At 43.6% G+C, this 23,206-nt stretch overlaps 1 protein-coding gene across 1 annotated transcript in view; it reads right to left on the bottom strand.

The window, feature by feature from the left end:
- ELOVL2 (ELOVL fatty acid elongase 2) overlaps positions 1–23,206 on the bottom strand; it is a 57,648-nt gene that overhangs the window by 19,118 nt on the left and 15,324 nt on the right. Inside the window, exons 2-3 of the mRNA XM_075416949.1 lie at positions 7,929–7,992; positions 2,286–2,473 (exon numbers count right to left, since the gene is read on the bottom strand). Coding sequence (XP_075273064.1) covers positions 2,286–2,473; positions 7,929–7,992 — 252 coding nt within the window. The remainder of the gene's footprint in view (positions 1–2,285; positions 2,474–7,928; positions 7,993–23,206) is intronic.

Here is a 23,206-nt window from a genome sequence, read left to right as displayed (position 1 = left end):
ATATAAGAAACTGCTGTGCAGAATGCTCTAAATATAGGTAACTCTTGCCTGAAAGAGCTTAGCATCCATAAAAGACAGAGAGAATAAGGGCCAGAGAGAAGCTTTGGAAATAAGATGTTTTGAAATGTTGAGTCACCGTAACTTCATTCAGTACTGAAGATGACTTCTGCTCTCCCATTTGCCTGTTTTCCTTCAGCAGGGATGTGCAAGCTACCTCAAGCAGATCTGCAAGTCTTAATTTCCATTCTGCTCCTTTACAGGAGAGGAGGAGCTGTGATAGCAACCAGGAAAGTAGACTACAGAAAATATACAGAGTCACTATTACGGAAGAGTGTTTTGTACAGAGTAAAACCAGCCTGGCTGACAGTCCAGAGCCAAGAGTGAAACCTGCAGTAGAACAGCCAGCAGTGCAGATCATTCGCGACATCCCCCAGGTTCCTGAAAAATGCAGAATGCGGAGCTACAAGCCACTGCCAGTCATGCCCCGCTGCAGTCTGGGGGGCCTAGAGCAGCAGCCTCCAGATACAGAATCAAGGTCTAAAGGGACTAATCCGAGGACTAATGCACTCAACGATGGTCTGTAGCAAGGTTAGCCTCGGGAAGGAGAGTGCAGTGAGGCGGCTGAATGAGAGCTGGCTCAACGCCATCCCTACAAGGATGTGAAGGTGGCAAAAAAATTTGCTTCATTCATGTAAGTGAGACCTGCTAAAATTCTTTGTTCATTCATTTACTTGTGGCAGGCCAAATCAGCCTGCAATGGGAAGGGAGAAGTATTTTTGTTCTCTGTTCAGTCAATCCTTTTTGCTGAGCCCTGCTACTGAAGACAGTTATCTGTACACCTTCAAGCAGAATGGGGATTTAAACATCAAAGTGCTGATTTAAATTCTGGAGGACATTCAGTATGGAGTCATCAAACCTTCCAGCAACTGTGCTGGTTTTGCCTTTGCTCTGGGCCCGATCCTGTACTCTCAGGCACCCACAGCAACCGCTGAATCCAGCTGGAGCTTTGACTGTGACGGAGCTCTGTGTAGCACAACTGGTCCTTTGCACAAAGGCACAAACCTACACTGCTGTTCAGCCTTTTGACCAGGCCAGTCACCTGGTGTTTAGCTGAAATTATTTTAAAACCTGAAGTCTTTGCGGTCCTGTTTGGCTTCTGCGAAGTTTCTTGTCCAGCTGACAGAACAGTCAGTCCTTGTTTTTCTCGTGGAAACTGCTGCCGGGAGCCCAGGGAGCAAGAAATGCTGCAAGGCTGTGTGGGCAAGGCAGCGATGTCAGCTCACACCTCCACAGGCCACACCACAAAATCAAACACATCCTTCAGCTAGGGCTTCTCATGCCCGGTCACTTAAGCCAAGTCAGAAAATGTTTTGTGGCGTTCTTCTAGTGTTTGCTTTTTAGGGCCGCAACTGATGAATGTTAACACTTCAATATTAAAAGTACCTCAATTACCACAAGGCTGAGAATGGGGAGCTCCCAAATAATATCAAAATAGTGGCTTGTGGCTTCTGCTCCCCACTGGGGAGGTGAAAACACACATATTTTTGCTGAGGAGCACTGTTTGTGTCCTCTGCTGCTGCAAAATCGTCAGATGCATTCAAACCTCTCTTCTGGTTCTGAATGGATCCTGATTTTGGTGAGCATGTTCCTTCCTGATAAGTACTTGGGAAATAACCTGTGTGACCATATTCAGCCCACAAGTCCCACAGCACTTGCTTTTGGCTGAAGTGGCAGGTTTTTAACATCTGTGTCTTACGGTATGACTATATGACAAAAGCTTCTTAGTCAGGAGAGCAGAAAAATGACATTGAATTGCCAATACCTTAAATAAATCAGTACTTCTCATCTATAAATGTGTTCACATTTAAGCACGGGAATTTGTACATACAAAAATCATTCCATAGACAGTCATATGATTAAAACCCAATCCATGGGCATATTCACAGGTGCTGAAGAATGAGATGTAGGCATGTTTGAGCTGAGCGACTGCTGCAGATTCAAATTCACACTTGTAGACACTGTCCTAGTAGCAGCCAGCTGTCTCCAGGCGTGGGCTCAAAGAAAGTGTATCTGAGCTCAGAAAGGACCGCTAAAACATGCAGAGATCTAAGCTGAGAAGGTACTCTATAACTCACTGTCCAATTACTGAGGGGCTTTTCTTATTTTAAAATTACTTTGTTGTTGATGTCAAATTTCCTAGCAAAGCTATCTATCGCTAAGATATTTCTGCTAAAAACTGTATGTTGCTTACCTTTCTCAGCCACACTGCATTGAAGAGCACTTACCTCTATGAGCATGTATAAGGAGAGCAGTGTAATCCCAAGGTTATATACAATGAGGTGAGCCCTGAGAGAGAGAGGAGGTCTGTCCTTCATGAACTTGTTGCCCAGCCATATGCAGAGTAGGTATGCTCCCGTAAGGAAAAATGTGGGAAGGTAAGAGTCCAGAAGGAACCATCCTCTAACCCTGGTGTCTGAAAAGAAACACATGCAGCAGGCAATTGAGGCGGCTATCGTAAAGTACTGCTAAAATAAGGCAGATCACATTGTGAAAAGAGTCTGCTAAAAGCGTGAGAGGGAATCTGCCATGCTTTGCCCACAAAAGCTATCCATGGTTTTTACCTCCCCAAAACTGCATACTAGTTCAGAGAATGTGTGCTGAAAACTGCATGGAATTCCCTAATAATTTAAGGTCACTTAAATCTCCTCACTTTAACAGGAAAGAGAAAATAAAAAGAAGAAAACATTCCTATATGCTTTTAAAAATTTAATTTAACGTTTTAACTTAATATTTAATTAAATCATATCTTAATCTGCTCAATGGACAGTTTGCCGATAGTATTAAGTACAAAGTATACATATGAAGTGGCCGGTACATACATTATTTAAATTCTCCATTTGCCATATAAGTATGAAGGTATATAACATTTGCTACAAAACATTTATACAAGGGGAGGATTTTTCAAAAACACTTAATATGAAAATCATATGGTGAATGTTTACTTTGGTGGTTATCAAAGATATTTGGCAAGGCAATGGTTTGCTTTCTCACCGTTTCTGTCGCATTTGCCTGGCCCTGAAATGAAATATTAAGGTCAAATCCTGCTTGCCTTATTCACACAAGTAATCCCATTGGCAGTAATCAGATAGTTCAGTGTGTATGAGCAAAGCCTAATCCTACACGCCAATCTGGAGGCACCGCTTTGTTGTCCTGTGAGCAACTGGATGTCATGAGTGAAAGGAATGTTGTTCCCCCAATCTTCTTCCCCCCCCCCCCCAAGATGGAACAACATTGAGAGTTAATTTTCCACAGCAAAAATCTTCAGACATTTATCTCTGAAAAGAACAAGGGGCATCACAGCTAATTTTTCAAAAAGATTACACTAAATCTGCCACAATTTATGGAGTAAGTGAAGAAAGTAGGTGGTGAGAAGTTATTGTGCAGGTTACAGTAGTTCCTTCTGCTCTTAGAAACTGTTTTAAATTACTTAGTTTATTTTTTACAAAGACTAAAAGTATGTTAAAGACTGTAAAAGAAGAAAAGGTATTCACAGTGCATGAAAAAACATTTTCTTATTTTTCCACCTGTGTTGAATTTGGAAAGGACTGGGTAGTGGATGGTGCACAAACTAAATGTGCCCAAGCATTCAACAAATTGTTCCCGATGTATATTTTGCTGTACTGGATTCCTTCAGACTATTCTTTCCTCAGATATATATGCATACAGGTGAGATTTTTAAGAGAGTTAATCTGCTTATGAACAGGGCTACGAACATCAGCTTTCTTTCTCATTACAGTCTCCGTCTGCTTCCCACCTTGCTTCCATGGCAGTGGCTGGTAACTCTCATCCGTTGGATTCGGGCTCCACCTGGGATGTTAGCTCATTGGCAGGAAAGACTTTCAATCAGACTTAAGTTACCATGGTAAATCGAGTGCTCTCCTGGTTTTCACTCTCCCCTCTGGACGACAAAAAACCTCTGGGAGAGGAGAGGTGTAGGATTAAAGCAGTTGCGGCAGCACAACCATCTATTAGAAAGCACAACCCTTGCTTCAGGGTGGCCTTGCTTTGTTGTGTACTGCCAAGCTAGAGTGCCTGTTTTCTGTCTTCAGATCTCAGTCTACGCCAGATCATCTCAGTGTGGGAGTAAAATGCTTCCAGCAGCCCTCCTAAAGTTCACAAGCCACATCTGAAGCTCTGGAATGAATGTTTTTGAGGTGATTCTGCTCCCATACAGGCTCTCAACAAGACACAGCAGTCATAGGACAGGTAAAGGTTGTATGTGTAAGTGTTGATCTAGTGTATGTTCTAGGAGCATAAGGACTTAATTTATTTAATTGGTATCCTAAATAAAGATGTAGAAAGCAGTCATGTCAGCAAGACTACTATCTAAAGAAGGGTCTCCCCTTTCAAGGATTGCAACACTTGGTGCATAAAGGTTACTTGCACAAAGGTCAGCTGGCACCAGTAGATAACAAAACAGCGTGTTTGCTCAAAGAAGAAAAGTAATTGGAAGAGATGAGAATACATACTAAAGTAAACAGCATTAAATGCTGCCCCAGTACTCCCTCAGAAGATTTTCACTCTGCTGTGAGGGGCCACAAGCATGTGGGCTGATCCATACAAAAGCAGAACTCATGTCCTGGTTCAGGTCAGCACGTCGAGTATTTTTAAGATCTACACTATTTTGATGCCAAGTGAAATTATTAAAAAGTGTACCCTTACTGATTATTTTCTGCCCTGACCTTGGTACCTTGAAGGGTAAGACAGTTATTTGCAGGCAGTTGTTTATAAATGGTGGTCAAGGAATATGACTGTTTCATTTCCACTTACACTTGTCCCTGAATGGCAAGCAGAGCGAGGTTTTTGTGTGGCAGGAAGGGAGAGGTAAGGGAATGTGTTTCGAAAAAAGTTATCGGAAGAAGGAGAGATCAAAAGAATTTCTGTTGACTGACATTTCAATCTCTATGTTCAAGTACTATAAAAGTACATTGTCAATAGGAAAAAGGATTACTTTTACAATGTTGAACCCACACAGCATCTGAATTTGAGTCCAAGGCAGTGAATAAAACCACAGTGTAAAAGCGCTGGACTAAGGCAGGGGAAGGAGCAGGCACCCATAAGCTCTGATTGCTCCGTGAATAAGCTCATTCACAGTCACTGGCCACCATGTGCCAGGCCCTTGGGGTGAAATCTTGGCTCCTTTGAAATGAGTGGCAGGCCTCCCAGGCTCTTTAAAGGTATCAGGCTTTTATCACCGAGGTTTGGCAGCATTTAGGTTCAGGTTTCTGTACAGCTTTGGCCAGTTGGAGTACGAGTAGATTCAGACCTTTTTAGGTGCAGAGGGTAGATGGTTTTGCACCAATGCCTTGCTACTGTTCATACCTCAGTTGAGGAGAGGAGGAGTGCTTATTACTTTATCGACACTTTATCAAAATATATGTATTCTTAACCACCTCTGTTTCTTTCACGGATAAAAAAAGCAACCAACTAGATTTAGTTCCTGCAATTCAATATTCCTTAAATTTGTGTAACACCAAACAATACTCTGCAGATGAAGGCGACCCTGGAAAAATGCTCTTTTACAGAGCAATATAGCTATTACACTGTTTCACATTTTGTCTTGAGCCTAGAGAATCTCCTATCCAGAATAGCATGGACCAACATCGAATCGTAAGACCGCTTCTTATTAGGAGATGCAACTGATGGGCATGGATAAGGCTTCTGTTCTCTGATTCAAACGACTTGGTCTGCTCATTCAAAAGCAAACGTTGAGGTAAATTTGTTTGAGGTAAATTTGTCCAGCTGACACCAGTGAAAAAAAGGCACAAAATATGCCTATATATAAATGAAATGCAGATCTTTGATAATACACCGCTTATTCTAGTAGTCCAGTACTGCAGTTCGTGTTAACTTGGTACTACCAGTGTGAGCCAAGATTGCCTCCAGGAAGCGGCATGTGGCTTTCTGTCTCTTCTCATGCCCTCAGCCCCATCTGGTAATGATGGCTAAAACCAGTATAGTGGTACCAGTATTTCAGGAGTTACTACCTAAAATATAAGCCATAAATATGGGACTGAATTTTAAAAGAACAGAGCAATTATCTATCCTTTTAAGCCATCTTGCTGCTGAATGAAGTGTGCACTGTGGATGAAAATTGGTGGAGACAAAGAAGGGGAATGGTGTGTTGGTTTTAAACATCCAGAGAAGCTCTCAAGTGTTCATTAGATTTTCATTTGTGGGTCATTCTACCCTATTTTAAAACTGCAGTTTATTGTGAATTATTTCTGTGTATAAACAGAGTGAAGGGAACTATGTTATTCATGAAATGTGTGATACTGGCATTATGCCATCAGTTCAAATAAAAGATCATAGTGAAGAGGTATGGACAACTAAAAGCTGTCTTCAGCATTGATGTCTGGAGAGGAATGGTGATGTACTTGGCAAGTAATACAAAAAAATACTTGTTTAACTAAAGTGCTTTCTAAAAGCCCAAAGGGATCTCTGTGGTATTCTGTGTTGGATTAACTATAGTTTATTCCTTCAAACAATTTGTTCTGGACCCAGAAGGAAAGAGGAACGAAAGAGAATATCATATCCATTTGGGAAAAAAAAATAGTAGCACTTTTATGCTTGTGATCATATTTGTTAATAAGTGCTTTATTGTAGAAGCCATTAGTTAAACTTACTCTGTTTAAATACTTCTGCTGCAGTTCTTAAGCTGTTTACTGGTTTTCCACTAGAAATATTTCTTTCAAGTTTCACATATACTGCAGAGGTGATGGAAAACATTTTGTAGCCAAGAAAAATGAGAATTTCTCGGGTTTAAGAATGCTACAGTTTTCTTTTCCTTGTACTCCTAATTAAGCAAGAACTGTTTCTGGGACCTGGAGGACATTATTGCAACAAAATGAGAATACGTAAGCATTGGTCCATCCCCATGGGCAGCAGTTCTGGTTTTAACCATGGCAAAATTTTGCAAGGCTGTTCCTGAAGTTGAACGCTTAAGCCCAGCCCTATCAGCAGCAAGGTGGCCTTACAAGGACCTTCTCTGAAGACTGCGTCTGCTGTCTAAGCTCCTGTCTTACCCCTTTCCTCCAGTTGCTTGGCTGTCTTAGCCCTGACTTTGATGCGCCATTCTCACATTGCTGTAGCCCTATTTCTTCTTTCTGCACTCCTACTTCAGTTGTGTGGTTTTATTTTTTTTTACTATTACTTGTTTCAGTCCTACCCAAGCACGAAGCACCTCCCAGCTACAGTTATTCAAATTATTCTTGTCCAAACCGTTTTAGAAAGCAAGAATAGGAAGTAGAAAGATCTGTCTGTTCGCCTACTCCATCTATTGGTTTACTGAAATTTTGGATGTGATCCCGTGGGGTGCTAAAAGCTCTTTCTTGGTTTTGCTCTGAGCATCCTTCTGAATTAAGCTATTCGACAGACAGCTGGACCAAACAATAACTGGATTATGAATGAGAATCAGTCCCAAAACAGATCTTCCACTTTCAGAAAAAACAAGCCTTTCAATTTTTTTAATCTACACTAGGATGTAAAACTCAAATCCTTTGATAGTCTCAAAAACAAAGGACTCTCAAATCTAGTGATTCTTCTTTCAGGTTTCAAAAAAAGAATTCAGTATCATTTCTTCTCTCACCTTCATTATAATCTGTGATTGGTTTTAATTTGTATTGCAGATAATATGATGGCAAACAGTCATAACAAAAATCTATTGGCTTTCTATAAAGGCAGCGCATTGATAGATTTCCTACAATAATGGTGCACTCCTGCAAATACTGTTATTCTGCCTAGTCCCCATTTTTGATTGAGAAATTATTCAGATAGAAAATCTTGACTGATTCTATATATTAGAATATTTTTGAGTGGTATCTGGATAGGCTTTTTTTCTTAAAAGAGCTATAGGTGGAGCAGCTTACCTCGAGGTCCAAACATATAGTCCACAAACGCATTTACTTCTTGGTCAAAAGCTTTCAGGTGCTCCTAAAAATATAAAAAAAAGATGTGACAAAGACATTATCTTATGGTTCACATAAAGAATACAATTAAAAAACCTGAACAAATTGGCAAAGAGCAAGTCATGCTCAAGTATTTCCAAAGTATGCAACATCATGTCTACTGAAAAAAAAGAACCTCTTTAAAAAGTAATCTAGGGCAGATTGTGGTCTATAACAATAGTGGCCTCGTTAATGGAAACTGCCCAAACCAGAACTCTTTAGGAAGGGAAATTAAGGTTTTAGAAATAAAAAAGAACAAGTATCACAGCAAAATCATCTATGATGGATGTTTTCACTCTGATAAAGATGCTTTTTTGTTTGGTTTTGTTATGATTTCTCAACTGATGTAATTTTTTGTTAGAAAGGAGCTGGCGATTCCTTTGGCAAGCTTCGCAAAGCTGCCTGGTTGCAACCAGCCTAGTGACAGCGCATCAGCTGAATATCTCATCAGGTCGGACGGGGCTTGGAGCGACCTGATCTAGTGAAAGATGTCCCTGCCTGTGGCAGGGGGGTTGGAACTAGATGATCTTTAAAGGTGCCTTCCAACCCGAACCACTCCGGGTTTCTGTGTTTACTCTTAAAGAAGGAAAGCTTTGGGGCGAGCCAACTGAGATTTCTCTAAAACAGTCATTGAGTTCCTAAAAACAGTCTGCAGGAGAACCCAGACCTCCAGTAATGAATTTCAGGCTATGGAGGGAGGGAGAAAGAGGAGGGCTACATTACAGAGACCTTGTGTTTTGAGGTCTAAGTCAATGCAGCTGCTAAGCTGACAGGCTTAGCAAGTTTGTGTCTGTTTGTGGCTGAGATGGGAGCTAAACTGTGATCAACACAGTCCTTCCCTCAGTCGGATGTGGTGGCCTCTCCAAAATACTTCCTCCTAGACTCCAGTTCCGGGCAGTGGCTTCCTGCGTGGTGGTGCCTGAACAACTCTTTGCCATAAGCCTGAGGTCAGCCAGGTTCTTCCTCTGCTCCTTCCAACAACACCCTGCTGTGTTTGATGATGAATTAATTTCAGCACTGAGCAAATGCAGGCAAGCTGAGGAGAAAGACACAGGGTGACGCTGAGCATCCATGGTCTAAAAGCTGCCAAGGGCTGTGTACACCTTTGAATGCTAGATACCTCCATGCCAGCCTGGGCTGCAGTCACCGTTAGCAGATCTGCCTCGTGAGGAATCACATTTGCACCCTGGCAAGTCCAGCCCCGGCCTCTGCGTTTCCCTGCTGGCGCTGGTTTGTGGCCTGGGCAAGGAGAAGCTCCTGGCACTCCCAAGCCCCTAATGTTTCTTCCCCTCTTATGTTTTGGTCCTCAGGATGTTCATAGCACCTTTTGTGTGAATATGTGGCAGCAAGAGGTTTTGCAGCATGCCAGGCTGTAAAGGTCTGTCTCTGCAAGATGCTGCTGTGTTCACCTTATCTTAAAAAAAAACCAAAACAAACAACAAACCCCCCTCAATTAAAAGTGTGTATATATATATATTTTTTTTTTTAACAAACAAGAAAGGACAAAAAAGGAGAGAATGAAACTGATGATTCATGATACAAAAAGATCTCTCGCACTTCGCAGCACTGAGGAAACTAAACTAGCTTTTAGGACAGGGTTCTGCCCCTGGAGAAAGGCATTTTCTCAATTTCAATTTTCTCAGCAGCCTAAGGACACCTTCTGTCATAGGAGGTGGCTGTCTCCAGGTGCGGGACCCGTGCAAAAGATCTGTTTCCATTTTTACATCCTTGAGCTATGCAGTTTTCCTGCTATTATTTCATGATGAAGGTACTGCCATTTGGGGAATGCCACACTGCTGTTTGTCTGCGATGTACCCACCTGCTGCATTAATTTGAAACAGAGCTACTCCTGTGCTTGATGGTTTTGTGGTTAGACTTATCAAACTGCTTTGGAAAAAATACTTAAATGGATTCAAGTGACTTGTAGGAATGAGCATACAAAGCTACTTGCTTTCATGCTTACATTATATAAACATATCCTACATGTCAAGAACAAAATAATAAACCATGCATATTTGTTTTAAAGTACTGTAGATGAATCTACTGTCGGCTGCATTGGAATGGAAATTAGGGACTCAGTTCTTCTAACAGTTAAATGGACGAATTAGAATAGTAGAATAATTATTAAAGAGCAGAATGAAGACTTCAAAAAAATAACAGAATCATAGGATCATTTAGGTTGGAAAAGACCTTTTAGATCATCGAGTCCAGTCATAAACCTAACACTACCATGTCCACCACTAAACCATGTTCCTAAGTGTCACATCTACACATCTTCTAAATACCTGCAGGAATGGTGACTCAACCACTTCCTTGGGCACCCTGTTCCAATGCTTGACAACCCTTCATGTGAAGAAAATATCCAGTCAAAACATCCCCTAGCACAACTTAAGGCCGTTTCCTCTTGTCCTATCACTTGCTACTTGGGAAAAGAGTCCGACACCCACCTTGCTACACCTTCCTTTCAGGTAGTCGTAGAGAGCGAAAAGGTCTCTCCTGAACCTTCTTTCCTCCAGACTAAACAGCCCCAGCTCCCTCAGCTGCTCCTCATCAGACTTGTTCTCTAGACCCCTCACCAGCCTCATTGCCCTTCTCTGGACACGCTCCAGCCCCTCAATGTCCTTCTTGTAGTGAGGAGCCCAAAACTGAACACAATATTCAAAGTGTGGACTCACCAGTGCCGAGTACAGGTGGATGATCACTTCCCAACTCCTGCTGGCTACACTACTTCTGAGACAAGCCAGGATGCCACTGGCCATCTTGGCCACCTGCACACACTGCCTGGTCTTATTCAGCCAGCTCTTGACCAACACCCCCAGGTCTTTTTCTGCTGGGTGGCTTTCTACCCACTCTTCCCCAAACCTGTAGCATTGCATGGGGTTGTTGTGACCGAAGTGCAGGACCCGGCACTTGACCTTGGTGAATCTCATACCATCAGCCTTGGCCCGTCGATCCAGCCTGTCCAGATCCCTCTGCAGAGCCTTTCCACCCTCAAGCAGATCAACACTCCCACCCAACTTGGTGTTGTCTGCAAAATACACCAACACTGCTTTTTGCCTAGGTTGCTGCTTTCATTGATTCAGCTTGTGACAGCTGACCGCTTACATCTGGCTAGGAGGAGCAGACAGCACGCTGAGTAGATGAGCCAGTGTAAAGTTAAATCTACCTCCTTACGAATGTACTTAAATGATACAGTGGAGACTTATACCAGCTCCCAACCCTGCTCTGGTCTACTTTAATCAGCACTAGATCAATTCGCTGCCTGATTTGCTTTCTCTGGTAATTTGAGAGCAGTAATTTTTTCTAGGAGGTGCAGTAGAAGAAACAAATACATTTCTTCAGAATGTCCCAGCATTTGCTTTCCTTTTAGCTTTTTAAAAGCTTATGTTAGAGGAACAAAAATAGAGATTTACAAGATCAAGATTTACAATGTTGTTAAAAACAACACATTTGTTTATGTACCTACTACTATTACTAATAGTTCGGAAAAAATATCTTACTTTAAAAAAGGTTGGTCATTTTATGCTACTAGTCTTGTCACCTTCCTGTCAACACTACTACAAAAGACCACACCATATTTCTGGGTGTTAGAACATTACTTAATAGTGCACCTAGGCAGACTAGATGCATATGTGTTGCTCAACATGATCTGTTGTATTTCTAAGGAAAAGCAAATAAAATCAGCCTGAACAAAACCACATGCTCACACAACTCACTTCTCTCTAGCAAATCACTGTAATAGCCTTTATCAATGAAGATATTTGAGTTAGAAAGCTAAATATTAACGTGTACTTCATGTTTTTCCTTCTGCTGCACAGGACATTGCTCTGGGCATTGACAATGTTAGCAGTTTGGCAGGATTTGGGACAGATTTGTGGAAGATTTATTTATGTACACCTACAAAAAAAAGACATTAGGTTATCTGAGCAAATCAAATCACTGAAATGGAAAGACGTGGAGGGAGAATAAAGCCAATGATGATAAAGCAACATAGAGCTCTCTAATGAGTTTCAATATTTTTGCAACAGAGATGGAAATAAGTGAGTAAGGATCATGGTGCGCATATGTGAATTACTGTTTTCATGCTGATTGCACTTAAAACACTACTTCCAGGTCAGCAGGTGTGGAAAAAAAAAAAATCACTTCTCTTTCTGTGCTTATACATCTTTGTTAGTGTTGGTCTTCACTGCGAGACCAGTGTCTACTCGTTTCCTAATAGTTTTAGTAAAAGTAGTATAAGCTATGCAAAAATTATGTACATGTTATCTAAACAGTGCAGGTATCAAAATACCTTTGATTTCCCCAAAACAGCTTTGATTTCTCAAAATACCAGTGATCTGTCTTTAGGCATTATCTACCACCCACTGAAAACACTACCTCAAGTGATTTAAGTTTCCCTTTGTAGAGCTATAAAACCCAGGCTACCTGGATCCAAAATAAACATGAAAAAACTCCTTTCTTTTACAGAAACAAGTGGATGCTTGTCACTATCAGCTATTATTCCTAGTGACAATCTTGAAAAATCACCCAGATACTCCTTTAGTGAATTATTACCACAGTCTAGAAACAAGGAGTCTACAGCCAAAGTAACTTGTTTGATATTTTGGGATGAGGAATGACCATCAATGGGCTTGGGAGCCCACCGAAAGTCCTAGGACCCAGCGGCTGCAGTCACAAACCCTTCAGAAGGAGAATTTGCCCGCAGGCATAGGCTCAACGTAACCCGTGTTAGTCTAAGGATGGATATTCTAAAATTAAAGGCTCCTTGAAATTCAGAAACAGCAATACCAGGCTTTTCCGAGCTGGGATGAGGAACTCATATTCAAAATGTCCTACACATGCGTAAAGTAGTGTTACAGACAATAACTGTGATTAAAAGATAAGTAAAAGGCAATTAAATATAGGTATACACACTGAGGTATGTTTGTGAGGCTTTTTATTTCATTATGTGGATTTTAAATGGCTCTCTGAAACAAACTTCCTACAGATGCATAAACTGCATTCAATCTTACTTATGCTGTCTGGATACCTTTTGTATTAGTGGTTTTTACTTTTTCCATGCAAAACCCTTGAATGTCATTCAGTACCTCAAAAATCCAAGATGATTTGTTGCTTGGTCTTACGCAGCCATATAGGAATTATAATAGTCTGTACACAAAGAGATCTCATTTCAGGTTTCAAAGAAAAAACAGAAATAGGTGCCAGTCTCTCCTCTCCAATACAGCTCCTGGAAGTAAATGTCACATTTGAAACAATCATGACAGAAAATACATACATTGGCTGTATGGTGATTTTTATTATTTAGATGGCAGCTTTTCCTTAATTCCCTGAAGATTCCTGCTCCATAAATAATGACTAAGCAGTACTGGAATTAATCTGAATTTATCAGCATATTTAAAGAACCTGATTTTAGATGCCTGCACATATGCGAATATACAAATCTTAAAGAAGTACTGGAAAACTGTAGTGTTGGCTCCAGAATGGCTGAAACAGAGGATGAAATGAAGCAAAGTGAAGTCAAAGTTAAATCTCAGGACCGTGGTGTAACTGCTTATAAAATTAATTGTTTAGCTTTTTAGTGCTCGGAGCATTTAAGATTGACCTGGAACAAAGATGTACACTGGGGGACAATTCTTCATCAATAGATTGTTTTAGACCACTTTTTAGGTTTTTTTCATCTTCATCTTCTATGATTTATGAGTTATATCTATAGGGAAAAATATGTGTATAACAATTCCTAAAGAAAGCAGCGGTGAAAGATGAAGTTGAAGGCAGAAAGATGAGCCAGACGTTGCTATGGATTGTCATTAGAACATGGGGATATTCAATGAGATTGGGAGACAGGATATCCAGTTGATAATTAACTGTTGCTTTATATAATTTATATTTAATACATGGAACTCACTGCTAGATAATCTTACTGAGAGTAGGAACAAGCTGGAGTGAGCTCATGAGAGAAATGAACAACCAGCTGGGGGGTGAGACTGCCACTATGTCCCATGCACAAGGAAGGAGGGAGGAAGGAAGGGAAGGAAAAACATTAACTAGAAGGGACATTATCTCAGATCTTCTTTTTTAGCATTTCAGATTAATTGTTTGAAGAAACAGAAACTGGACTCCTTATTTGATATGGTAATTTCTGTGTCCCATGTTCTGGGACGTTCTTTCAGCTCCGATGGCAGACCAAGATTAGGGGCTAGCTACATTACAAGGTCTTCATCAGCCCAGCTATATTGCCAGAACTCCCAGTAGAAGCAGAGCCCTCTGGCTGTGGTAAATCGGGCTGGCTAAAGGGCTCTTTTGCCAGCGTAAGATGCATCGACGCGGGATGTTTTTGCTAGTGTAGCAATCTCACCACCTGATTGCTTCCTAACAAGAGGTATTGAGCAGCTGGCAGAGTTTTGTAGCTGGATCTGTGGTTCCTAACAAGAGGTATTGAGCAGCTGGCAGAGTTTTGCAGCTGGATGTGTGGTACAAAGACATGTAATGTGGTGTGGATGAAGTGACTGAAGTTAAGCAGTACTGCAGCAAGGGAAGTTCTGCTAGCGGTTCGGGTCCAGCAAGGTGCCCGTACAATATGTGAACAATGTTCGGCAACACTCCCATTTTGCAGAAGATAACCAAGAATAGCTAATAGAAAGATCACTGATGACTCCATCTAAAGATATAGTTTTTATGAGTTCCAAGAGAAGAGAGATCTGTATCTTTGTTTTGGAAATGCAGGTTGTATAATACATTTTAATTTAATGCAAAAATCTCTGAAAAATACACTATGATGGAGAAAAAAATGATGGCTGTTCCAGCTTTAGCACAGAAAAAATGAATGGTCTTCATATATTTCTCTTCCTATTTCCTTTCTTCTAAAAGCTCCCACAATAAAATGTAAGCACTCCAGGGGAGAAAGATGTCGTTATTCTGGTCAGTAAATTATTTAAAAGACTTCAAAAGCAGCTTTGAAGGTAACAACGAATAGTACTGCTTTTGCTTGAGAAACACACAGTATTTCTAAAAGGTTTCAGTAAGAGCCATGTCTGGTCTGAAAACAATTTATTTGGTTTTCAATGTTTTTTAACCAGATCATATTTTATTCCTCTTATTTTTTCATACCATGCAATATATGCTCCATTCCACTGCTAAAGCTTGCATGCATATGTGCAAATGTCTGGACATTTTCCAGTTCATATTATCAAAGTCAGCACTTTTTTGTGACAAAAAGGGCAATATCTTTGCAGCTGAGGGTTATTTCTGCATATATTTAGAAATTACTAACTGCAGGTTGGCATCCTACACAAGACTGGCAGCTTGCAGGCCTGCCTTTTATCTGACAGAGTAAGTCCGTGGGGGAGCCGATTCATCAAATAGGCTGGTTTTCTCTAGAGGGGATTGAGTACAGCTGTTTGAACAGTGATTGCAGCCAAAAGGGCAGAACACCTTCTCCTGTGCTGATTTAGTCACTGCAGAGAAAGCTGAGTTGATGAGGATGTTACTGAGGGTGAAAATATAAGGGGAAGGTGGCTGCAAGGGAAGGGGACGCTCACAGATTTTTGCCTCAGTAGCTGTTCAGGATGCTGCCTGTAAGAAAATGCTGTGTTTTTTGTGGCTTCCTCAATAAGAAGACCAGACAGCAATTTCTGACACAAAAAGTGAATGGAAGGATGTGAAGATTTGTAAGCATGCAAAGACATAGTTAAATGTAGCCAGAGATTTTATCCTCAAGGTACTGAAATCAGGCTGTCTAGGTGGCTAGACTTTGAACATAAGATAGTTTTTTTCTGAAATACCAGGTTCTCTGATGTTCTTGTAATTTTAAAGTGAGGGCACTTGTGAATAAAGATTCTTTTATTGCTATTCAGAGAAATGCACCACTTGGTTTAGCAATGCCTGCGGGAAAGGGGTAGGCTGCCAACAGTACCAGCACCAAGCCTGAAGCAGAGCCCTTGACTTGCCAAAGTTAGCAGAAGCATGCTAAAAGATGCTGTTTTCACAGGCAAGCTGGCTTTCTTCAATGTCATCTTGATGTTTAGTTCTGTGTTCTCTCTCCTTGAGCATATCCTGCAACGAAGAGCTAAAATCTTTAAAGGGGTCTGGGTTGTAGTGTTGTGTTGCATTGCGTGCTGCTGAGGTGTCCTGATGAGCACCGTGGTCCAAGTGAGATGTTCAAGCTCCTCATGCAAAGCACAAGACCTGGGTACCTGGCTCCCTGTGCTGTGCAGACAGATGGGCTCGGAGAGCGTACAGGAGCTCCCTTTCTGGAGGGTGGTACCTATGCTGCTGGCTGCCTCCCCCTCCTTGTGGCATACAGCTGGGTACCTGCACAAAAGCAAAGCATTTGACACTATTCTGCACAACATCCTTATCTCTAAATTGGAGAGACATGGATTTGATGGATGGACCATTAGGTGGATAAAGAATTGGCTGGATGGTCACACTCAAAGTGTTGTGGTCAATGGCTCGATATCCAAGTGGAGACCAGTGACAAGTGGTGTTACCTCAGGGGTCAGTATTGGGACTTTCAGCTTGTGTTCTCCATCTGCCAGGATCTTCCCATCTGCCCTGAGCCTTAGACTAGCAATGAACTCTGGAATTTATTTATCTTCGTGTCTTCTACTGCAGCTCTTGTTTCCCTAAGAAATATTTCAGTATCTGAGCAGGGACTAGAATCCAGAACCTGGGTAAATTACTTCAGTTCCGATGTTTCCCCTGTCTTTGATGCTAGTGATGGCTGACTGTGCTTAGAGGTCTAGGGGTACATGCCAGCCCAAGCGGTTAGGGAAGCCATAAAAAGATGTGTGACACAGGTTCAAGTTGGGCAGAAGAGCAGCTTGGTCTCCCATACAACAGGAGAGGGCTGCATGCATTGAAATAATGGGAATGAGAAGGCAGTGAGCTTGGTGGCATCACAAGTACCTAGTTTTGATCTGTATATGGCAATCTGAAATCCAGGCTTAGAAGAAGACCGTGTCCCACAGTGGAGGGAGGGTGGACAAGGAATGCTTGGCTCAAAGATGCTCCCAGGTTTCAGGTGCTCAGACCGGTATACTTATATGCAGAAATACAGGTGCTGTTACTACTGGAAACAGGAATGCCTAGAGAATTTAGGAGTCTCCAACATCATGTGGCAGCTGGGTTCTAAATATTGGGCATAGGTACCCTGAAAAAGCAGTTCAGCGATTGAAGGAATAAAGACAACAAACAGCCCGGTGCAGCATCTAGTTCTTCTGTCACATCCACCCCCGCTTTGTCAGCATTTTTGTAGAGCTTCGTGGTTTCCTAGCGCATGTGCTTCAACCAAGCAAAAAACTAGTGTCATGGTGCTGAGATGTGTCAGATTTAAACTGCAGTTTTGAAAAGGAATCCAGAAAAAGTACGCTTCAAAGCATAAATGCTAGCTATGGGGTTTTTTTTCTTAGTTTGCTTCAGCTTAATGTTAGCCATTTGCTGTGTTTTTATTTTCAAAGCCATTCTGCTTTGCCTCTAGAAACAAAATCATCACTCAAACTGCTGCTTCCATCCTGCAGTTGCAGCCAGTTCAAAAAAAAAAGGAAAAGAAACCAAACTGGTTAGTACTTTGTTCATTAATTACCCCTACTGCAAAGTAGGGGTAATTAATTTCATTAGGCCTGCGCTTCTAGAAAAATCTTCAAATGAACAGGAATCTCTCTGTGAGACCAGTGAAGAGGATTCAGAAAAAAATGTTCCTCGCTCCAGTCTGGATTGAGAACCGCAGCATTTGTGCCTGTTAGCGTTCAAAAATAAGGACAGTAGTATGTCATCCTGTATTGTAAAACCGCATCCTCAGCATGCCTGCGCTCTGCAGCAGACTGCAAGGAGCAGTGCCAGGGATCTGCTGTGCAGGGAACCCCCTCACTCCTCCTTTTCTCCCACTATTGGTTTTTTTGGGAGGTATTGCTGGGTTCCAAAGTCACCCAGCACAGTGCCTTCAGTGACACTGTGTAGACTACTGATTCTCAGGACAATTTTCTAGGGAAAAACTATTATCTACCGGATCTCTTCTTATCCCTATGCTGCCCGATAGCAAGAAGAGTGGAGTTATGTGTGCTGCCTCCCATAGCTTGTCTGTGAGTCGCTGTATGCTGAGGTCTGTGGAAGGTATCTGCACATCTCTCTGAGGGGAAAGGGTTTCTCTGGGGCCTGAAGGTTTAGAGGTATGGCCACTACACATCTAAGCAGTGGCAGTCTTGAAATCCTCTGCTTTTTGCTTGGAGTACAGGCAGGCAGGAGGTCTTAAACATGCTCTGTTGTAAGGAAGGGTGAGGCTCTTCAGTTTCTCCCACCAGCTGTTCCCTGAATATTCAGGAATAGTATTTCAGAGTGCTTCTTTCTTCTGTATCAGTTTTCTTCATTATTTTACGTAATCCCAAGATCATACTCAATACTAAAATAGTCTCTGCCTGCCTGAGTTGCTTGCGCGTTCAGCAGAAATCTTTCCTCTTGATAATATCCCTCTGCTCTTCAGGGAGTTAGAAACTGGTCTTCTGGCTAATCTGCAGCTAAACCAAGTTTCCCTGTGGTCTCCATGTATCTCTGGTGAATGATGCCACCTTTATGCAGTTCCATTTGTGCTGATTGTACTTTTTGAGGTTATCTGTTGCCCCAAACCAGAGTGTAATATTAAAGCAGTAGGAACTGTGGACCCAGAAAACATCCACCCTCATTGCCAAGAGTGGAGAAACAGCAGAGAGTCTCAAGCCAACAGCTCCTATGGGCAGATCTAGAGGCTTATATAGAAAACAGTAAGGCTAGAAGGGACTTGGCACAGACTGGCCCTGAGTTAATTCACATTTTCTGCTAAAGCAGTTAGTAGCAGAAAGCCAACCTCATCCTTTTGTATCTGTTCCTGTGTTTTTTTCATTTTTTTTTTAAATAAAAGTGCTTTCCTTCTGGTGGAAGTGAAGCAGATGACTTTGAGGCTTGAAGGTTGAGAAACTTGCACGTCCTCCTCTGGAGCATGAGTTTGGGTGGCCTACCTACGAGTCAGAGGACACAGCTCTCAACAACCCGCTGCTCAGGCATCTTACGGCTTTCAGGGTATTATTCACAGAGAGCATTAAGAGAAACGGTGGCCTATGAAAGGCAGCGTCTTTGCCGTGCCACCTGTGTGGCACTCATACCCCCTCACAAGGAAGCAGAGCCCTGTGGTGAGCTTGCTCGTTGCCCCCCAGAGCAGCGTGCGCTGTGCAAGGGCCTCCCTTTCTGCATGTGGGCTGAGATGGGTGCCCGATGCAATTTGCTGTTGGTAGGGACGCACCTTCATCATTGAGTGTGATACAAATGGCACCGTCTGTCAGGAGCAGATGAAGGTGCTAGGAGCAGAAGAGGGCTTAGAGAAGTGAGAAGCAGTATGTTTCCCCATCTCCCTTCTGCCTCTTGGCCCAGCTTCCAGCCATGCTTAAGTCAGACAAAGTGGAAAAGTACACTCGCAGAGCTGTGCAGCTACAGCGTTCCCTCTGACGAGGGAGTTCGAAACACAACAACCACCACAAGCTCCAGGTTCATGTGCTGAATGCCAACAGAAAGCTAGCAGGACATACCAAAACGACGTTGAGCGCACGGTTCCCTTATGGGTTCAACACCTCTGGTTTCTGCACAGAGACCTGTTGCTACTGGTGGTTCCCAGTGAACCTGCCCTTTCTGGGAATCGCCTCTGACAGAGCAGGAAGGAAAATATCTCTTGGGCTTGGCTTCCCTGCCTGCAGCTGTTGATCCTGGAGCAGAACGGGGCATGTACCTGCCTCAGGAAGCTTTGGAGCTCCAGGCAAGCCTTCAGCTGGTCACCCTGGGCTGGGAGACTGACCCTAGGAGACCAACTATACTTGGTCTTTCACACAACACGCCTGCACTCCATCCTGCTCACAGCCGTAACCACAGCATAGATGTGCATCCCACATCAGATGTAATCCATCTCATCCTTAGCTACAGCTGCGATATCCACCCTCAGCGCTGGCTGTTTTTCTTGGTTTTTACAGGCATGAATCTATGGGCAACCCTTACTGCTGCTGCAACGCCTCTCTGAACAAAAGCTTATGGAATGATAGTTTTCTTGCACATAAGGCAGTTTTGGAAAATACAATAGATGATCACAGAATCACAGAATCACAGAATGGTAGGGGTTGGAAGGGACCTCTGTGGGTCATCCAGTCCAACCCTCCTGCCGAAGCAGGGTCACCTCCAGCAGACTGCACAGGACCTTGTCCAGGCAGGTCTTGAATATCTCCAGAGAAGGAGACTCCACAACCTCCCTGGGCAGCCTGTTCCAGTGCTCCATCACCCTCAGAGGGAAAAAGTTCTTCCTCATGTTCAGACGGAACTTCCTGTGCCTCAGTTTGTGCCCATTGCCCCTTGTCCTGTCACTGGGCACCACTGAAAAGAGCTTGGCCCCATCCTCCTGACACCCACCCTTCAGATATTTATAAACATTTATAAGGTCCCCTCGCAGCCTTCTCTTCTTCAGGCTGAACAAGCCCAGCTCCCTCAGCCTCTCCTCGTAGGGGAGATGTTACAGTCCTCTCATCATCCTTGTAGCCCTCCGGTGGACTCTCTCCAGTAGCTCTTCATCTTTCTTGAACTGGGGAGCCCAGAACGGGACACAGTACTCCAGATGAGGCCTCACCAGGGCAGTGTAGAGGGGAAGGAGAACCTCCCTCGTCCTGCTGGCCACACGCTTCTTGATGCACACCAGGATCCCATTGGCCTTCTTGGCAGCCACGGCACACTGCTGGCTCATGGTTAACCTGTCGTCCACCAGGACACCCAGGTCCCTCTCAGCAGAGCTGCTCTCCAGCAGGTCTGCCCCAAGCCTGTACTGATGCATGGCGTTGTTCCTCCCCAGGTGCAGGACCCTGCATTTTCCCTTGTTGAACCTCATCAGGTTCCTCTCTGCCCAACTTTCCAGCCTATCCAGGTCACGCTGAATGGCAGCACAGCCTTCTGGTGTGTCTACCACTCCTCCCAGTTTGGTGTTGTCAGCAAACTTGCTGAGGGTACATTCTAACTCTTCATCCAGGTCATTGATGAAGAAGTTAAACAAGACTGGGCCCAGTACTGACCCCTGAGGGACACCACTAGTTGCGGGCCTCCAACTAGACTCAGCGCTGCTGATGACAACCCTCTGAGCTCTGCCATTCAGCCAGTTCTCTATCCACTTCACCGACCACTCATCCAGCCCACACTTCCTCAGCTTCCCTAGGAGGATATCATGGGAGACTGTGTCGAAAGCCTTGCTGAAGTCCAGGTAGACAACATCCACGGCTCTCCCCTCATCTACCCAGCCAGTCATGTCATCACAGAAAGCTATTAGATTGGTCAGTCATGATTTCCCCTTGGTGAATCCATGCTGACTACTCCTGATAACCTTCTTTTCTTCCACTTGCTTGATGATGGCCTCCAGGATAAGTTGCTCCATCACCTTTCCCAGGATGGAGGTGAGGCTGACCGGCCTGTAGTTCCCTGGGTCCTCCTTCTTGCCCTTTTTGAAGATTGGAGTGACACTGGCCTTTCTCCAGTCCTCGGGCACCTCTCCTGTCCTCCAGGACCTCTCAAAGATGATGGAGAGTGGCTCAGCAATGACATCCGCCAGCTCTCTCAGCACTCGTGGGTGCATTCCATCGGGGCCCATGGATTTGTGGACGTCCAGATCACTTAAGTGATCCCTCACACAGTCCTCCTCGACCAAGGGAAAGTCATCCTCTCTGTGGGATTTTTCTCTTCCCTCTGGGGCCTGGGATTCCTGAGGGCCTGCCTTAGCACTGAAGACTGAAGCAAAGAAAGCATTCAGTAGCTCTGCCTTCTCCGCATCCTCCGTCACCAGGACACCTGCCTCATTCAGCAGCGGCCCCACATTGTCCCTAGCCTTCCTTTTGCTGCTGAGGTAGTTGAAGAAGCCCTTCTTGTTGTTTTTGACATCCCTTGCCAGCTTCAATTCCAGGTGGGCTTTGGCCTTCCTCGTCACATCCCTGCACACTCTGACCACATTCCTGTACTCTTCCCAAGTGGCCTGCCCCTCTTTCCACATTCCATGGACCTTTCTCTTCTGCCTGATCTCTGCTAGAAGCTCCTTGTTTAACCATGCAGGTCTCCTGCCTCCTTTGCTCGATTTCTTTCTCAGGGGGATGCATTGCTCCTGTGCATGGAGGAAGTGTTGTTTAAAGAGCGACCAGCACTCATGGACCCCCCCTGCCTTCGAGAGCCCTGGCCCATGGGATTCCTCCCATTAGCTCCTTGAAGAGGGCAAAGTCAGCCCTCCTGAGTTCCAAGGTTTTGATCCTGCTTATCGCCCTGCTTCCTCCACGCAGGATCCTGAACTCGACCATTTCATGGTCACTGCAGCCGAGTCTACCTCCAACCTTCACATCCTCAACCAGTCCCTCCTTGTTTGTTAACACAAGGTCCAGCAGCGCGCCTTTCCTTGTTGGTTCCTCCACCACTTGCATCAGAAAGTTATCATCGATGCTCTGTAGGAACCTCCTGGATTGCGCCTGCCTAGCTGTATGGTCTTCCCAGCTGATGTCAGGGTGGTTGAAGTCCCCCATGAGAACAAGGGCCTGTGACTGTGAGGCTGCTTGCAGCTGCCTGTAGAAGGCCTCATCAACCTCATCCTCCTGGTCAGGTGGCCTGTAGTACACACCCACCGTAATGTCACCCTTATGAGCCTGTCCCTTAATTCTAACCCACAAGCTTTCAACTTGTTCCTCATTTGCCCCCAGGCCAAGCTCAATGCATTCCAGTTGCTCCCTCACATATAGAGCAACTCCCCCACCTCTCCTTGTTGGTCTGTCTTTCCTAAAGAGTCTGTAGCCATCTATGACAGCATGCCAGTCATGCGAGTTGTCCCACCACGTTTCTGTGATGGCGACCAATTCGTAGCCGTCCTGCTGTATAATGGCTTCCAGCTCCTCCTGTTTATTGCCCATGCTACATGCATTGGTGTAAACACACTTGAGCTGGGCTGTCAATCTCACCCCTGGCCTTGGCATGCCAAGCCTAGGCTCATCCCTAGTGAGCTGGGCAATATCCTCATATATTGAGATGATTGAGATAATAGCTCAATGCAATGAAAGGAAACAAGAATAAATTTACTTTTGGGCTTTCCTACCATCTTAACATTCCCTTTTCTAAAAAATTATCTTATAAAATGAAGATCGAACTGTAACAGCTTTGGGTGTGTGTTTTTGCTCTCTCTT

Source organism: Opisthocomus hoazin, chromosome 3 (genome assembly GCF_030867145.1).
Source record: "Opisthocomus hoazin isolate bOpiHoa1 chromosome 3, bOpiHoa1.hap1, whole genome shotgun sequence".
Classification (NCBI taxonomy): Eukaryota; Metazoa; Chordata; class Aves; order Opisthocomiformes; family Opisthocomidae; genus Opisthocomus; species Opisthocomus hoazin.
The sequence above is the reverse complement of the archived record's forward strand: the minus strand, read 5'-3'. Positions and strand labels throughout refer to the sequence as shown.